The 18,180-nt window shown below is 43.5% G+C and overlaps 1 protein-coding gene and 1 long non-coding RNA gene across 3 annotated transcripts in view; one reads left to right on the forward strand and one right to left on the reverse strand.

Moving 5' to 3' along the window:
- The window catches only part of DLEC1 (DLEC1 cilia and flagella associated protein), a 90,832-nt gene that overhangs the window by 57,408 nt on the left and 15,244 nt on the right, over positions 1–18,180 (reverse strand). For both annotated transcript variants that reach the window (XM_042998779.1, XM_042998778.1), the window contains exons 3-6: positions 7,915–8,025; positions 6,178–6,368; positions 5,728–5,948; positions 4,587–4,665 (exon numbers count right to left, since the gene is read on the reverse strand). In XM_042998779.1, the coding sequence (XP_042854713.1) occupies positions 4,587–4,665; positions 5,728–5,948; positions 6,178–6,368; positions 7,915–8,025 (602 nt within the window). The remainder of the gene's footprint in view (positions 1–4,586; positions 4,666–5,727; positions 5,949–6,177; positions 6,369–7,914; positions 8,026–18,180) is intronic.
- LOC122241992 lies at positions 360–5,731 on the forward strand. The gene is made up of 3 exons (XR_006222123.1): positions 360–1,138; positions 5,402–5,528; positions 5,635–5,731. It is a non-coding gene; the product is annotated as an uncharacterized LOC122241992 (long non-coding RNA).

Here is an 18,180-nt window from a genome sequence, read left to right on the forward strand (position 1 = left end):
TACGAATCCTGGGCCTTTTTAAATAAATAAAGGGTCTTTTTAAAACGTAGGCTGAGGGGCTTCTGGTCCAAGACCACAACGTGGGAAGACCCAGAACTCACCTCTTCCACAGACGCTCTAACCCTCCACCTATTTACAGTGAAATTCCTCCTGAAGAAGGGCCAACTGAACAGCTGCTCCGCGACAGGAGACAGAGAGACCACACAGAGAACGGCAAGAGAGATGGGGAACAGTCACAGCGGGAACCCCTACCCCCAATGCCGCAAACTGCAGCAGGGAGGGAGGACGTTGAAGGCGCAGTTAAAAAAAAAAAAAAAAAGGCAGTAGTTGAACAGGGCAACTAGAATATAAAGGATCCAGCCTTAGGACTCTGCCGGACAGAGGGAGCCGCTGAAACTCTCCGGCGGGCGAGCCCTGCGGTTAGCGCCCCTCCTCCAGCCGAATTACACAGCCAAGAGCAGGGTCTGGGCACCAGAGCTGGCCTGCCACCTCCCCTAGCACATATGAGCCCCCGCTATCCCACCACCGCGGCCCCAACACACTGCATATTGAGACACCCCTGGTCAGCGCTCACTGTGACTCCAGCCATCACAAATGCAAAGCACCCCGGAACACCCCAGGCTGCCACCACCACTGTGACAGAGTTGCCGGGTCACCCCCGGCACAAAGCACCCTGGCACCCCCTGGCCCATGCCCACCTCAGCTCCAGCCGCCCCACCAGGGTGTTCCCGTGCAGAGTATCCTAGGAAACTCGAGCCCATGCCACGCCTCAGCTCCAGCCGCCTCGCAGGGGCGCCCCTTCCTGGGCCACCCAGGGTCTCCCGGTCCGTGCCTGCTTCAGCTCCAGATACCCCCGAGGGCACTCCTGTGCAGACGCCCTGGGACATCTCAGCTGTACCCACTTCACCTTTAGCCATCCTGCCAGGGTGCCCTCTGCACAGAGAGTTCCAGGACCACCCCAGACGGCACCGACTTCAGCTCCGGCCATCTCCGCAGGACAGTTCCAGCATGGAGTACCCCGGAACCCCCTGCCCATGACAGCCACAGCTCTGACCAGCCAGCCTGTGAGAAGGTGGGGAAGGGACAGTAACATATCTTCCAGACTGAGAAGGCGCTTTGTGACCAGAAAACAAAGCAGGTGAACCCACGCAATTTATAGAGTTTTATCCAGGGTAACTTACTGACGGGGGGAATCCGGGGGCCAACGATTCAGGCAGCTGCTACGTGGCTACTTTCCACAACGTCTGCACCTTAGTCCACAGATTTTATAAAGCGAAGGGGTGTGCAAAAGGGCACTGTAGTGAGATCAAAGGGTTCACGTGCCCTTCAAAGGGTCTGCATACACCTAACTGATAGCTGGCCTTTAATTAGATCTCATGGTGCCACCTGAGGCACCTGAGGACTGGGGCGCCTGGGTGGCTCGGTGGGTTGAGCACCCGACTCTTGATTTTGGCTCAGGTCAAAATCCTGAGGGTGGTGGGATTGAGCCCCACGTCGGGCTCTGCACTGAGCATAGAGCCTGCTGAAGATTCTCTCTCTCTCTCTCTCTCTCTCTCTCTCTCTCTCTCTCTCCCTCCCTCCCTCCCTCCCTCTCTCCCTCCCTCTCTCCTCCACTTGCTCTCTCTGTCTTTAAAATTAAAGGAAAGCAGAGGTGGGGGGAAGGAAGGAAAAAGACTATGTTATCTCTAACAGATCTCTAACAGAAGCAAGCTTCCCTCCATCCCAGCCTTGGTGGGCATTTCTAACGTGTATATATTAATCTCCAGGGGGCTTGGAACACGTAGCCCCAAGAGCGGTCACCTGACGAACGTGAACACGATGGAGGGCCAAATATGAAGCCAGCATTGCCAGCCTTCCTGCACTCGACAGTCGCCAGGCGCACGCCGTCTACACAGAGGACAACCATACACAAGATTATCCCTTCAAGTTTAGAAGCAGCTGTTCCACCTAAGTCACACAAACACAGAAAGTCAAGCAAAATGAGACGGGAATACGTGCCAAAGAAAGAAAAAGACAAAGCCTCAGAAAAAGAACTAAATGAAACCGCGATAAACAGTGTATCTGATAAAAAGCTCAAAGTAATGGCCATAAAGATGCTCACCAGGCTGGAGAGGAGGGTGGAGAAACTCAGTGAAAACTTCAACCCAGAGAAAGAAAATATAAAAAGAAACCAGAATTGAAGAATACAATAACCGAAGTGAAAAATGCACTGGGGAGAACCAACAGCAGATTGGCAGATACAGAGGAATGGTTAGCAATCTGGAAGACAGGGTAATGGAGAGCAACCACGCTGAACAGCAAAAAGGAAAAAAAAAGATACAGGAGAGCAGGTTAAGGGATCCCTCAGACAACATCTAGTGAACAAATAGTCACATTACAGGGGTCCCAGAAAGAGAAGAGAAAAAGGGGCAGAAAATTTACTTGAAGATATAATAGCTGAAAATATCCCAGACTGGGGAAAGAAAGAGACATCCAGGTTCAGGAAGCACAGAGAGTTCCAAACAAGACGAACCCGAGGAGGTCCACGCCATGACATGTAATGACTAAAATGTCTAAGATTAAAAATAAAGACTGAATTTTAAAAGCAACAAGAGAGAAGCAACCGGTCACTACAAAGGAAACCCCATAAGCCTATCAGCTGATTTTTCAGCAGAAACTTTTCAGGCCAGAAGGGAGTGGCATGACACATTCAAAATGTTGAAAGTTAAAAACGTACAACAAAGACTATCCTACCCAGCAAGGCTATCATTCAGAATTGAAGGAGAGAGAAAAAGCTTCCCAGAAAAACAAAAGTGAAAGGAGTTCATCACCACCAAATAGTCCTCAGAAGGAATATGAAAGGGACTTCTTTAAGCGGAGAAAAAGTCATAATTAGAAATAAAATTACGAGAGGAAAAAAATTTAGGAGTAAGAGTAAGCAAACAGTACAGGTAGTGAAGTCATCACTTATAAAGCTTGTATGAAGTTGAAAAGACAAAAGAAGTAAAATCAATTATATCTAAAAAATTAGCTAAGGACTCACAAAATAAAAAGATGTTAAATATGGTAACATATATAAAATGTGGAGGGGAGAGTAAAAATGAAGTTCTTTTACAATGTATTCAAACTTAAGCAACCATCACTTAATATAGACTGCTATATACTTAGGATGTTATACATGAACCTCAGGTTAACCACAAATCAAAAATCTTTTATGATACACAAAAAATGAAGAGAAAGAAAGCCAAGCATAACATGAAAGAAAACAATCACAAGGAAAGATAGCAAGAGAAGAAAAGAACAGAAAAGAGCTACAAAATAACCAGAAAACAATTAACAAAATGACAGTAAATTCAGACTTATCAATAATTACTTTAAATGTAAATGGTCTAAATGCTCCAATCAAAAGACACAGGGTGACAAATAGATAAAAAAAAAAATAACACCCCTCTCTATGCTGCCTACAAGAGACTCACTTCAGATCTGAAGACACATACACACTGAAAGTTAAGGAAGGGAAAAATATATTCTGTGCAAATGGAAGCAAGAAAAAAAAAAAGCCAGGGTAGCAATACTTATATCAGGAAAAACAGACCTTAAAACAAAGACTGTAACAAGAGACAAAGAAGGGCATTACATAACGATAAAGGGATCGATATAATAAGAGGATATAACTATTGTAAATATCTATATACCCAATATTGGGGCATCTAAATATACAAAGCAAATATTAACAGAAATAAAGGGAGAAATTGACAGTAATATGATAACAGTAGAGGACTTTTTAAAAATGTTTATTTATTTTGAGAGAGAGAACACAAGCAGGGGAGCGGCAGAGAGAGAGAGGTGGACACAGAATCCGAAGCAGACTCCAGGCTCTGAGCTGTCAGCACAGAGCCCCACGCAGGGCTCGAACTCACAAGCTGTGAGATCATGACCTGAGTCAAAGTCAGATGCTTAACTTACTGAGTCACCCAGGAGCCCCAGAATACACATTCTTTTCAAATGCACAGGGAACATACTCCAGGATAGAGCCCATGTTAAGCCACAAAACAACTCTCAATAAATTTGAGAAGAGTAAAGTCATATTAAGCATCTTTTCCAACCATGACAGTACGGAACTAGAAATCAATTACAGGAAAAAAGCTAGAAAAAACGCAAACACGTGGAGGCTAAATAACATGCTAGTAAACAACCGATGGGACGATGAAGAAATCAAGGAGGAAATAAAAGAAATAGACTGAGACAAATGAAAATGAAAACACAATGGTCCAAAATCTTTGGGATGCAGTGAAAGTGGTTCTAAGAGGGAAACCTACAGCGATACAGGCGTACCTCAAGAAATAAGGAAAAGCTTACCATAGTCTTCTCCCTAATTTTGTATATGGTTTTAAAATTCCATGAACCACTTTAAAAAAATAAGGAAGCTGATGAAGGAGGAGCTGTAAGGAAATATGATTGTTGTTTTAAGGAGGCTCTATGGCCAGCATGGAACCCAACACAGGGCTTTGAACGCACAACCCTGAGATCAAGACATGGGCTGAGCTCAAGAGTCAGAAGCTTAACGTGCTGAGCCACCCAGGTGCCCCAAGAAGTAAGATTTTTACCTCATAAACTGGCCCAACTTCATAATCTGTGAAAAATCCGATTGATGGTTTAGCAAGAAACACTGGAGTATCAGCACAACTGTGGGAGGGCAAAAGAGGGGAGAAAAGCTGTTAATTTCATCCATGTGCTTCACGTAAAATAAATACACCCAAACCGGGGCGCCTGGGTGCCTCAGTCGGTAGAGCACCCGACTTCGGCTCAGGTCATGATCTCACGGTTCTTGGGTTCAAGCCCCGCATCGGGCTCTGTGCTGACAGATCAGAGCTGGAGCCTGCTTCAGATTCTGTCTCCCTCTCTCTCTGCCCCTCCCCTGCCCGTGCTCTGCCTCTCTGTCTCTCAAAAACAAATAAACGTTAAAAAAAAAATATTTTTTAAATAAATACACCCAAACCATCAGAGATATTCACAAGATGTCATTTACTGGATTTTGTTCCTGTTGTTGAAGCAGGTTACAAAATAATTTTACCCCACGATAGAATCTTTGTGAAGATACGTACAGCTGCGTGTTTCATTTTCAATATGCATAGAAGGCTTCAGCTCTGGAAGCTTACATAGCAACATCCTAAACTGGGTTTTTAATATGGGTGCTGGTTTTCTTTGAAAATATTAATTTTCTAATTTTTCTTAATAAATAGATAGTTGACTTATAAATGTTAAATAGTTTTAAGTCCATTAAAACTAAGAACTCATAAAGCAATTCACTCCCTTCACGAGGACAATTAATGAAATAAGCCAAAGGCACTCACTGAAAGAAAATCACAACGTATGTTTGTTATTTGTCATTAATCAAATTTTACGTATTTTTATTCTTGAGTTTCTATTCCAAGACATAGGAGTGCAACAGAAGAACATGTGGCTACGGAGATTCCTCCCATCTGACCAAGACTGCCCAGATGTGAGCAGAGGACCAACACTAACCCGATTCCTCAAACCCCTGGCAGGTCAGAAAAGCACAGTCCAAGCCTCTGGGAGATGTCCGAAGGCCAGGCCTGTGGGGAGCCCGGAAGCCCTGCTCTGCTCTGATACTGACACCCTGTCCCCCAAAAGTCTAGGATCCTCCATAACCCAGGCCAGACCCAGGACCTTCTGGGTCCTCCAACGGGTCTGACTTTCTGATCATACAAGTCAGGAAAGACCCACCTCTCCACCGGCTCTCCACTCTGGAAGTTTCCTGTCAGCACTGGCTTCTTCGGAGGAAAGAGGAGAGACGTGCCTCCACGTGGAGTGTTAGGAGGGAAAAACCGGGGGTTTTTAAGGAAGCGGATCCGACTGTCCATTCTGGCGAGCAGAAGTCGCTCCAGTTCTCTCTGGGGCACAGGTAAGTGGTTCATCCAGTTCTTATTCGTGGGTGGACCTGTTTTCTTTGAAACACACACACGCACAAAATAGAGAGTCAATGACAGGCAGGGGGACTGCGTGTGCTGGCATTTGGCCAGCCGCACGACCCACGGGTGATCAGGGCAAATCCTCCCCCCTATTTCGCTGTGGATCCGCAACATCCTGGGTCACCTGGAACTCCTTCCCCAACCCCCACAACCTCCCTGTGCCCGCTGCCCCCACGCCCCACCGCGCCCAGGCTTCCACACCAACCTGGACAGTCTTGCGCTTGGCCTCTAAAGATGAGTCCCATGTCGGGCTGTCCACAGTGTAGTCCAGCTCCTCGTCAGACTTAGTGAGCATCTTCCTGCAGGGATCTTCAAGCTTCTTGGTCAGGTGCTTCTTTGGGACAGAACGCTTCTCACAACTGAATGTGAGTTTTGAACATCCAGGGACAGAGACGCCTGCGGCACCAAAGGACCAAACTGAAAGCTCCCACAGATGAAGTGGACATTTCTAAGATGCCTAAATAAAACCACCAAAGCCACTTTGAGACTTCTTCCTCAACTTTCACACTTACTATACTACATATAATTGCTCTTCAGCATATAAATTATCCCTGGGACTTATTCTACGTACTCGAGACTTAGGAAGAGAGTGTTACAGTACTTGTTTGATTGTCAAACATGGTCAAAGAACAGGAGTAGGTCGCTGCCTGCCTGTCCGCCTCTAACGCATGTACACGTACCCTGTGTGTGAACTTGCTTTGCAAACAGTTCACAGGAGAAATCAAAGTTTGTATTAGTTTTGTATACGTATAAGTTCATCCCCAAAAGGTTAAAGGAGAACGCTCATTGCTAGCAAGAATGCAATGAAACTGGCAGCAGTACAATACCTGGTAAATCCTCAACACATGTTAACTCTATCCTTATTCATCTGCGGAACACCGAATTTCCAACTACCTTCACAATATTAAGTGGCTTGGTATCGCGTGACACTTAATTCTGCTACCTCTCTCTGGTCTGCGTTCTCTGTGCAGCTCAGGTCGTCAATGGAACTCTGTTCTCATCAGCACCCTTGATTCTCTGGATCACAACCTTCCCACCCCAAATACCTTCTTGGCTCCAAAGCCTCAGACTGGGTGGCTGGCAAGCTCAGCTTCCAAGCCTGGCACCACTGGGCCATCCTGATATGTGGCCACGGAATCCACAGGGCAACCTCCCCCTGTCCATACACTGACTCTCCCAAAAGTCCACCTCCCTGCTTAAACCCACAACCAAGCTCCCACCCCACTCACTCTCAAAAGATCTTGCCTCCCACATTACAGGCAACCTCAACATCACATACACATCGTTCTCTGGCTCCCTACTCAGTCTTCCCACCAGACTCATTAAAGGAAAAAAAAAGTTGTTATTTTCCTACATGGGGTATGGAAAAACCCCACGGTCCATGTTGTGACTCCGTCAGGAATTTGCCCCCTTACTTATCTAGGTTTTCAGACCCTCCCTCTCTTGGTTCATTCAACCACTTTTCTTTTCTTTTTTGAGAGAGGGGGAGTGAGTGTGAGCAGGGGAAAGGCAGAGGCGGGGGGGTGGGGAGAGAGAGAATCCCAAGCAGGCTCCATGCTGTCAGTGCACAGTCTGACGCAGGGTTCGAACTCACGAACCACGAGACTATGACCTGAGCCGAAATCAAGAGTCAGATGTTTAACCAACTGAGCCACCCAGGTGCCCCCAGCTACTTTTGTAAACATTTTCATATCTCTCGGTGTTGAGCAGCTAAGAAGAATGCATATTCCACCCTGAGGAGTTGAGACTTTGGTCTTGCAGGTGTTAGGGAGTTAGAGAGGAAGTGGAATGCTTAGAACTGACCCTCCCAAGAGTCATTATCAAATTAAACGAAAGGGAAAAAAATCCGTGGGGAAATGGTGGCTAAGGTGGCCTGTGCAGTCCTGCTACAGAACACCCCTGGAATGATACCAAAGGCTCGAACAGAGTACAGAAGCATTACCTTTAGGTGCAGAGCAAAATGGTACGGTGTCACTGTAGTAATCATCCGGGCAGATCAAATGATGCTTCTGTAGCAACACACTGTCCACACACCATCTGAAGATAGACTTCACTACATAGAAGGGAATAAGGACAAAGGTGTTTCAAGCATTAAAGAACCTGAACCCCAAGTTTTTCATCCTCCAAACCTAAACCAGCTCACAAAATTCTTTCTCAGAACCCTGTGCAATCTTGAGATTAAAGAAACTAATCGTCAAATGATTACCAGCCACTTAAAAGAAGGCAACCATCAGACAAGGCTGTGTTGTGGTATCATTTGAGCTAACGTACTGTGTGACTCACGGAGAGGTCTGTTAACAAAATATAATTAAGAAAAGTATGGTAGATCAAATAAATGGCTCCAACCCCTCACCCTTCTCTATATCCACACCCTTTGCCATATGACTTTGCAGTCCCTACAAGTAGAGACAGAGAGTACACTTCTTCACCCTTGACTTTGGCTGTGCGATGTACTTTGGCCAATGTTGGTAGGGGTTTGCACAGCTGAGCCTACTCTCTTGAGCCTTTGCCATCATGAGAAGAGCTTCCCTGCCCCTGAGAAGAGCTCCTGCCCCTTTACCTTGGACTCCAGCATGAATCCATGTTAAGCAGACTTGAGCCCAACTTGTAGCAAAGAGCCAAGTTCAGCTGGGCCCACAGCTTAAAGCTGGTCTAGCCAGCCAAGAGTGGCTAGATCAGCCAACCCCCAACAGGTCTACTGACAGACAAAAGAGTAAAATCTCATTTAATGAAGTGGGAAGTCAAGCATTAATATCCATGGTTGTTGTTGTTGTTGTTGTTGTTATTGTTGTTTTGCCTCTCTCATCCCTGAAATGCAGCTAGATCAACACCAAACCATCTTACACACCTAGAAAACTGATCTGAAGATTCACACAACAATCTGCACAACATGAACCACAGAACTCAGCAGGTATGTGGCATGGAGAGGGGAACTCGGGGAGAGAGAAGCTGTGGAGGGCAGGAAGCTGTTTTTGCTTGTGAGGAGAGGACAGAGATGGGGGAGGTGGGAGAGTACAGGAAAAGCACTCCTCCTGAAAATAGCTGGAGAGAAAGAGAAAGAGTGGCAACACCTATAAGGGACTGAACACGAAAGGGAGAGAGGAGAGGGTTTAAATACCATTAAGACTCTATAAACAGGGGAGCACAGAGTCTGTGACTCTGCAGCTTGATACCTGGCAGAGCTCTGGTGGGAAGGGCAAATTCCCAGGAGCAGACAGCAGGGTTCGAGGGGTCTTTGGGCAACACAGGCAGAGGCAGTTCCCCTGCTGAGAGGACATTTGGTAGAGGCTGTGTGGCCTCCCCACAGGCAAAGCTTCCAGTGGACCCTGGAGAACAGCCACGTTTGTTGGTGTTGGAACAAGGATGTTAAGGGTGAAACCTGGTGCCAGATGTGTGTTGTGATTTCCCATAATCCCCGAAACACTGCTGCTACACGATCCTGTGAACTTTCTCTGGGGCAGGCTAGTACCCAGCCACAGTCTCTGGGCATCTGCAGCAGTGCGGTCATGTGAACGAACATTCTGGGGGGTGGGCTAGCTCACGGAGACTCATCCCCAGAAGGTCTGAGTGGGTCAAAACTGCAGGACCCTCAGAAGTGAGTTTTATCTCAGCCCCATCTGAGATAAAACTCAGAAGGGAGGTGTTACCTAGCAGGATGATGGCTTGGTCGCGGACAGTGTAGAAGTGGGGAATGGACAGAAGCCTGAGACAATGGAGGAGTGCTTGATGGCCAGCTGGGGAGGGTACAGAGTTCTGATACTAGAGACTGGGTAGGTGGGTGACGCCATTTGACCCCTCCCGTGCATGCGGGTACACACATATACGTGAAACAACGATCTACCCCAGTAAACTAAGCAGCACCATCTATGGAGAATGGAGCTACTACACCAAGCCCCACCCAACTGGGCCAACTGTGCTCTAGAGGATCACCACAAATCTCTCTGCCTGCTAGTTTATGGCCTAGAAAGTGCTTCATACTTTGATTTCTAGGGGAAACTGGGCATAATTTCAATCATATTTCATTCTGTTTGCTGGCCCATCATTTCAAATTTTTTCCTTTTCTTATTCTTCAATACAGAAAGAGGAAAAAATTTATTTTTATTTACCATTTTCATAAAAAATATTTTTCTTAATTTTTCTCTACTATATTTTTTTACTTCTTTGTAAATTTTCCTAATTCTATTTTTACTTTTATCATTTCATTTTATTCTAGTTTATTGTATTCATTTTAAAAAATGTTTTTATTTATTTTTGGGAGAGAGAGAGACAGAGCATGCGCGGGGGGGAGGGGGGAGGGGGGCAGAGAGAGGGAGATACAGAGTCCAAAGCAGGTTCCAGGCTCCAAGCTGTCAGCACAGAGCCCAACACAGGGCTCGAACCCATGAACTGTGAGATCATGACCTGAGCTGAAGTCGGATGCTCAACCGACTGAGCCACCCAGGCACCCTTAATTGTATTCATTTTTTTAAATTTTCAAACGATTTCTTTTTTCCTTTTTTTCCTCTTCTTTTCTTTCCCTTTTTTGTCTATTATATCAAGAGTCTTTCAACAACCAGACCAAAATACACCTAGGATCTAGCATCCTTCATTTAATTTTTGTGTTGCTTTTAATTTCTTAATTTGTTTATTTATTTTATTTTATTAATTCTTTTTCTCCCTCAAAATAATGAAATGAAGGAATTCACTCCAAAAGTAAGAACAGGAAGATATGACAGCTTAATCAACAGAGATACAAGCAAGATGTCTGAACCAGAATTTAGAATCATGATAATAAGAATACTAGCTGGGGCTGAAAAAAGCATAGAATCCCTTTCTGTGGAGATAAAAGAAGTAAAATCTAGTCAGGAGGAAATTTAAAAATGTTATAACTGAGACGCAATCTCAAATGACTGCCATGACAGCAAGGATTGACGAAGCAGAGCAGTGAATCAGCGATATAGAGTATAAACTTTTGGAGAATAATGAAGCAGAAAAAAGAGGGAAACTGAGGCAAAAGAGGATGATATAAGAATTAGAGAACTCAGTGACTCATTAAAAAGGAATAAAATCTGAATCATAGGGGTCCCAGAAGATGAAGAGAGAGAAAAACGGGTAGAAGTTTTATGTGAGCAAATCACAGTGGAAAACTTTCCTAACCTGGGGAATGACACAGACATCAAAATCCAGGAAGCACAGAGACATCCAATTAGATTCAACAAAAACCAACCATCAACAAGGCGTCATAGTCAAATTCATTAAATACACAGACAAGGAAAGAATCATGAAAGCAGTAAGGGAAAAAAAGTCCTTAGTCTACAAGGAAAGACAGATCAGGTTTGCAGCAGACCTACGCCCAGAAACATGGCAGGCCAGAAAGGAGTGGCAGGATATATTCAATGTGGAAAATTGGAAAAATATGCAGCCAAGAATTCTTTATCCAGCAAGGCTCTCATTCAAAATAGAAGGATAGATAAAAAGTTTCCCAGACAAAAACTAAAGGAGTTCATGACCACTAAATCAGCCCTGTGAGAAACTTTAGGGGGGGACTCTCTGAGGGGAGAAAAGGTGGAAAAAAACAAAAACAAAAAGACCAAAACCAACAAAGACTAGAAAGGACCAGAGAACACAACCAGAAATTCCAACTCTACAGGCAACATAATGGCAATAAATTCATATCTTTCAGTATTCACTCTAAATGTCAATGGACTAAATGCTCTAATCAAAAGACATAGGGTAACAGAGGGGATAAGAAAACAAGATGCATCTATATGCTGTTTACAAGAGACCCATTTTAGACCTAAAATTTTTTTTTAATGTTTATTTATTTTTGAGACAGAGAGAGACAGAGCATGAATGGGGGAGGGTCAGAGAGAGAGGGAGACACAGAATCTGAAGCAGGCTCCAGGCTCTGAGCTGTCAGCACAGAGCGCGACGCGGGGCTCGAACTCACAGACTGTGAGATCATGACCTGAGCCAAAGTTGGACACTTAACCGACTGAGCCACCCAGGCACCCCGAGACCCATTTTAGACCTAAAGTCGCCTTCAGGTTGAAAGTAAGGGGATGGAGAACCATCTATAATGCTAATCATTGCCAAAAGAAAGCCAGAGGAGCTATACTTATGTCAGACAGTCTAGATTTTAAAATAAAGACTGTAACAAGAGATGAAGAAGGGCATTATATTATAACTAAGGGGTCTATCCACCAAGAAGATCTAACATGTTATAATCTAACATTATAAACATTTATGCTCCAACATGAGAGCACCCAAATATATGTCAATTAATCACAAACATACAGAAACCCATTGATAATAATACCATAACAGTAGGGGACTTCAACATCCCCACTTACAGCAATGGACAGATCATCTAAACAGGAAATCAACGAGGAAACAATGGCTTTGAATGACACACTGGACTGGATGGACTTAACAGATATAGTCAGAACATTTGATTGTAAAGAAGAATACACATTCTTCTCGAGTGCACATGGAACATTCTCCAGAATAGATCACATACTTGGAACATAAATCAGTCCTCAACAAGTACAAAAAGAACAAGATTATACTGTGCATATTTTCAGACCACAAAGCTATGAAACGCAAAATCAACCACAAGAAAAAATTTGTTAAGACAACAAACACTTGGTGACTAAAGGACATCCTACTAAAGAATGAATGGGCTAACCAAGAAGTTAAAGAGGAAATTAAAAAGTACATGGAAGCCAAAGAACATGATAACACTACATCCCCAAAACTCTGTGATGCAGCAAAAGTGGTCATAAGAGGGAAGTATATAGCAATACAGGCCTTCCTAAAGAAGGAAGAAAGATCTCAGATACACAACCTAACCTTACACCTTAAAGTGATGGAAAAAGAACAGCAAATAAAACCCCAAACCAGCAAAATGGGGGAAATAATAAAGATTAGAGCAGAAATCAATGCTATTGAATCCAAAAAACAAACAAACAAATAAACAAAACAGTAGAACAGATCAATGAAACCAGGAGCTGGTTCTTTGAAAGAATTAACAAAATTGATAAACCCCTAGCCAATTTGATCAAAAAGAAAAAGGAAAGGACCCAAATAGATAAAATCATGAATGAAAGAGGAAAGATCACAACCAACACTGCAGAGATACAAACAATAATAAGAGAATATTATGAGCAATTATACGCCAATAAATTGGGCAATCTGGAAGAAATGGACAAATGCCTAGAAACATATAAACTACCAAAACTGAAACAAAGAGAAATAGAAAATTTGAATGACCTATAACCAGTAAAGAAATCAAATTAGTAATAAAAAATCTCCACAACAACAACAACAACAACAAAAACAAGGATCCAGGGCCAGATAGCTTTCCAGGGGAATTCTACCAAACATTTCAAGAACAGTTAACACCTATTCTTATGAAGCTGTTCTGAAAAATAGAAATGGAAGGAAAACTTCCAAACTCATTCTATGAAGTCAGCATTACCTTGACTCCAAAACTAGACAAAAACCCCACTAAAAAGGAGAACTACAGACCAGTTTCCCTGATGAACATGGATGTAAAAATCCTCAATAAGATACTAGCCAACCGAATCCAACAATACATTAAAAGAATTATTCACCATGACCAAGTGGGATTCATTCCTGGGATGCAGGGCTGGTTCAATATCCACACATCAATCAGTGTGATTCTTCACATCAATAAAAGGAAGGACAAGAACCACATGATCCTCTCAATAGATGCAGAGAAAGCATTTGACAAAATACAGCACCGTTCTTGACAAAAAACCCTCAAGAAAGTAAGGATAGAAGGATCATACTTCAAGATCTTGAAAGACCCACTGCTGATCTCATCCTCAATGAGGAAAAACTGAGAACTTCACCCTAAGTTCAGGAACGTGACAGGGATGTCCACCCTCGCCACCATTATTCAACATAGTACTAAAGTCCTAGCTTCAGCAATCAGAAAACACAAAGGAATAAAAGGCATCCAAATGGGCAAGGAGGAAGTCAAACTTTCACTCTGCATATATGATACTCTATATGGAAAACCCAAAAGATTCCACAAAAAAACTGCTAGAACTGATGCATGAGGTCAGCAAAGTCGCAGGATATAGAATCAATGCACGGAAATCGGTTGCATTTGTATACAATTATAAAGCAATAGAAAGAGAAATCAAGGAATCAATCCCATTTACAATCGCACCAAAAACCATAAAATATCTAGGAATAAACCTAGTCAAAGAGGTGAAAAATCTATACACTGAAAACTATAGAAAGCTTGTGAAAGAAATTGAAGAAGACACACACACACACACACACGGAAAAATATTCCATACTCATGGATTGGAAGAACAAATATTGTTAAAATGTAGACACTACCCAAAGCAATCTACATATTCAATGCAATCCCAATCAAAGTAACACCAGCATTCTTCACAGAGCTAGAACAAACAATCCTAAAATTTGTATGGAACCAGAAAAGACCCCGAAGAGCCAAAGCAATCCTGAAAAAGAAAAGTGAAGCTGGAGGCATCACAATCCCGGATTTCAAGATGTATTACAAAGCTGTAATCACCAAGACAGCATGGTGCTGGCACAAAAACAGACACTCAGGTCAATGGAACAGAATACAGAACCCAGAAATGGACCCACAAATGTATGGCCAACTAACCTTTGACAAAGCAGGAAAGAACATCCAAATGGTGCTGGGAAAACCGTACAGCAAATGCATTAGAATGAACCTGGACCCCTTTCTTATACCATACCCCAAAATAAACTCAATATGGATGAAAGACCTAAACGTAAGACAGGAAGTCATCAAAATCCTAGAGGGGAAAGCAGGCAAAAACCTCTTTGACCTTTGCCGCAGCAACTTCTTTCTCAACGCGTCTCTGGAGGCATGGGAAACAAAAGCAAAAGTGATCTATTGGTATCTCATCAAGATAAAAAGCTTCTGCACAGCGAAGGAAACAATTAGCAAAACTAAAAAGCAACCTATAGAATGGGAGAAGATATTTGCAAATGACATATCAGATAAAGGGTTAGTATCCAAAATCTGTAAAGAACTTATCAAACTCAACACCCAATAAACAAATAATCCAGTGAAGAAATGGGCAAAAGACATGAATAGACACTTCTCCGGAGAAGACATCCAGATGGCCAACAGACACATGAAAAAATGCTCAACATCATTCATCATCTGGGAACTGGAAACCAAAACCACAATGAGATACCACCTCACAGCAGTCAGAATGGCTAACATTAACAACTCAGGCAACAACAGATGTTCGTGAGGATGTGGAGAAAGAGGATCTCTTTTGCACTGCTGGTGGGAATGCAAACAGGTGCAGCCACTCTGGAAAACAGTATTTAGGTTCGTCAAAAAAGTTATAAATAGAACTACCCTATGACGCAGCAATTGCAGTACTAGGTATTTATCCAAAGGATACAGGTGTGCTGTTTCGAAGGGGCACTTGTACCCCAATGTTTATAGCAGCACTATCAACAATAGCCAAAGTATGGAAAGAACCCAAATGTCCGTCGACGGATGAGTGGATAAAGAAGATGTGGTGTATGTGTGTGTGTGTGTGTGCGTGCACGCACACACACACACACACACACAATGGAGTATTACTCAGCTATCAAAAAGAATAAAATCTTGCCATTTGCAATGACGTGGATGGAGCTAGAGAGAATAATGCTAACCAAATCAAATCAGTCAGAGAAGGACAAATACCATATGATTTCACTCATGTGTGGAATTTAAGATACAAAACAGATGAACATAAGGGAAGGGAAGCAAAAATAATATAAAAACAAAAAGGTGAACAAAACATAAGAGACTCATAAATACAGAGAACAAACTGAGGATTGCTGGAGGGGTTGTGGGTGGGGGGGATGGGCTGAATAGGCAAGGGGCACTAAGGAAGACACTTGTTGGGATGAGCACTAGGTGTTATACATAGGGATGAATCACTGGAATCTACTCCTGAAATCATGATTGCACTATACGCTAACTTGGATGTAAATTTACAAATTAATTAATTAATTAAATTTAAAAAAATATCCATGGTTGATGATCCAAGGAAGAGTGGTAGAGACACGTTATTTAGATGTATCAAGAAGAATCAAAGCTGAAAATGGCCACCTTTGGCAAGTGGACTGAGGTTGGGAGAAGTGGCACGGAGGATTTTTTTTTTTTAGAGCATTTTTAGGTTCTTAGCAAAATTGAGAACAAAGATGTCCCATATACTCCCTGCCCCCCCACACGCACAGCCTCCTGCATTATTAACGTCCCCACACTAGAGGGGTATGTGTGTTACAATTGACGATCCCACACTGACACATCATTTTCACATAAAGTCCTTGGTTTACATTACAATTCACTCTTGGTGGTGTATATCTAAGGGTTTGGACAAATTTATAATGTCATGCATGGGGGACAGCTTTTTATATTTCATCCGAAGCTTCTCTAAACCATTTGAGTTTTTAAAATCATGTATATGAAGAGATTGATTAAAAAATAAGGAATAAGTAAGATGAATGGAAGACTCAGAAGTCTTCAAAGTTTGTTGTTTGCTGCATTAACCAACATGGCGCCTGTAACTGGCCTTGCCCTTTGGAGTTTCCCTATAACCCAGGATATAGGTGAGACAAGTGAAAAATATGTGTTTCTCCCATATTTGTTAATTTAGGAGTTTCAAGATTTTGCTTACTGTTATAATCAGGGTTCAATGACGAAAACAGAAATCACTCTCTGTAGATCATATATAAAGGGCTAAATGTAGGGGATGATGGAAAGGGAGACAGAATGTCAGGGAAGCTATTGCTACCAACTTCGGCCAGCAGCACTGAGGTAGGGAGTTCTCAAGAAGTTATCTGGAAGCTGCTGTGAAATTCACAGCTGCTCAGTTATCTGCCTGCTACTGCTTCTGGAGAACAGTGACCTCCCCTTCCAAAATTCGCCCAAATCTCTCATGAGCGACCTAACCTGGAAACCTCGGGGAAAGGTGCATTCTGGGAAACGTGGTCCCTTGGCCTCTCCTGTGCAATAGAGGCCTCAGCAGAGGGTGGCGGGAATGCCAAGTTCTGTTCCATCCCAGTTCCCAACGACTTTGGTATTGGCCTATTTGAAATATTAAAAGATAAAACTTCCATACAAAGGGCAGGGGGTGTGTGGGATGGAGACGTATCCTCTTCTCTTCTGATACCATTCTCTCCACGGTCCTCCCCCAGGCTGTGGGCAGTTAGGTGTTATGTCTGCAGAAGCAGGGGGCAGTTCATTTGTCAGATCTTTGGAAAGTCTCTCTCCATGTCTGGCCTGGATTATGTACCAGGTGAGCCTTGGAAAACCCTGCACTGGCCTTGTGACCATCCTCCACCACCTGGGAAGAGTGGGCTGCCTACACCGACCCTATACTCTTGAGCATGGCTCTGTTCCATTCCCTGAGAGATAATGTGGGCAATTTACCAGCAAGGGAAGGGAATGAAAGCACAAGATGTTCTGATCCTCTCCCCACCTCCCCTCCCCGACTGGAGAATTTACATGTTTTTCACCTTGTGACATTTAGCAAATAGAGAAAGGCTGCCTCTGTGCCTAAAAAAGAAAGGTTTCAGGGGAATGTCATCATCATCAATCACCGAAGTTATAAAAAAAGGTTTGGGGCACCTGGGTGGCTTAGCTGGTTGAGCGTGTCTTAATTTCAGCTCAGGTCATGATTCCAGGGTCATGGGACTGAGCCCCAAGTCAGGCTCTGCATTGAGCGTGGAGCCTGCACCTGCTTATGATTTCCTCTCTCTCTCTCTCTCTCTCTCTCTCTCTCTCTCTCTCTGTCTGTCTGTCTCTCTCTCCCCCCTGCCCCCCACCTCTGCCCCTCTCTCCCCAACTCACACACTCTCTAAAACAAAAAAAAGTTCCTGGGTCACCTCATGTTCCTCCATTCCCCCCACCTGCCACCCAGAAGCAGGAACCAGAGGGATGTCCATGGAACTGGATTAAGATCTTTACTTCTGCTACTTTTGAAATAAAAAAAGAGACACGTTACCAGCGGAAGGCTGAGAAACCAGAGCAGATAATGTCTGATTATAACTATATTATCTTGGGTAAAAAATAAAATGAAGGTCATTGAAAAACTCCCCTGACTGAGGGTGCTCAGTTCTCAATGTTTTATTTCACTTTCACTTAAAAACAACCAAACATTTCATCCCCCTTGATCTCTAGCCAGAAGAATTC

The sequence above is a fragment of the Panthera tigris genome, chromosome C2 (genome assembly GCF_018350195.1).
Source record: "Panthera tigris isolate Pti1 chromosome C2, P.tigris_Pti1_mat1.1, whole genome shotgun sequence".
Classification (NCBI taxonomy): Eukaryota; Metazoa; Chordata; class Mammalia; order Carnivora; family Felidae; genus Panthera; species Panthera tigris.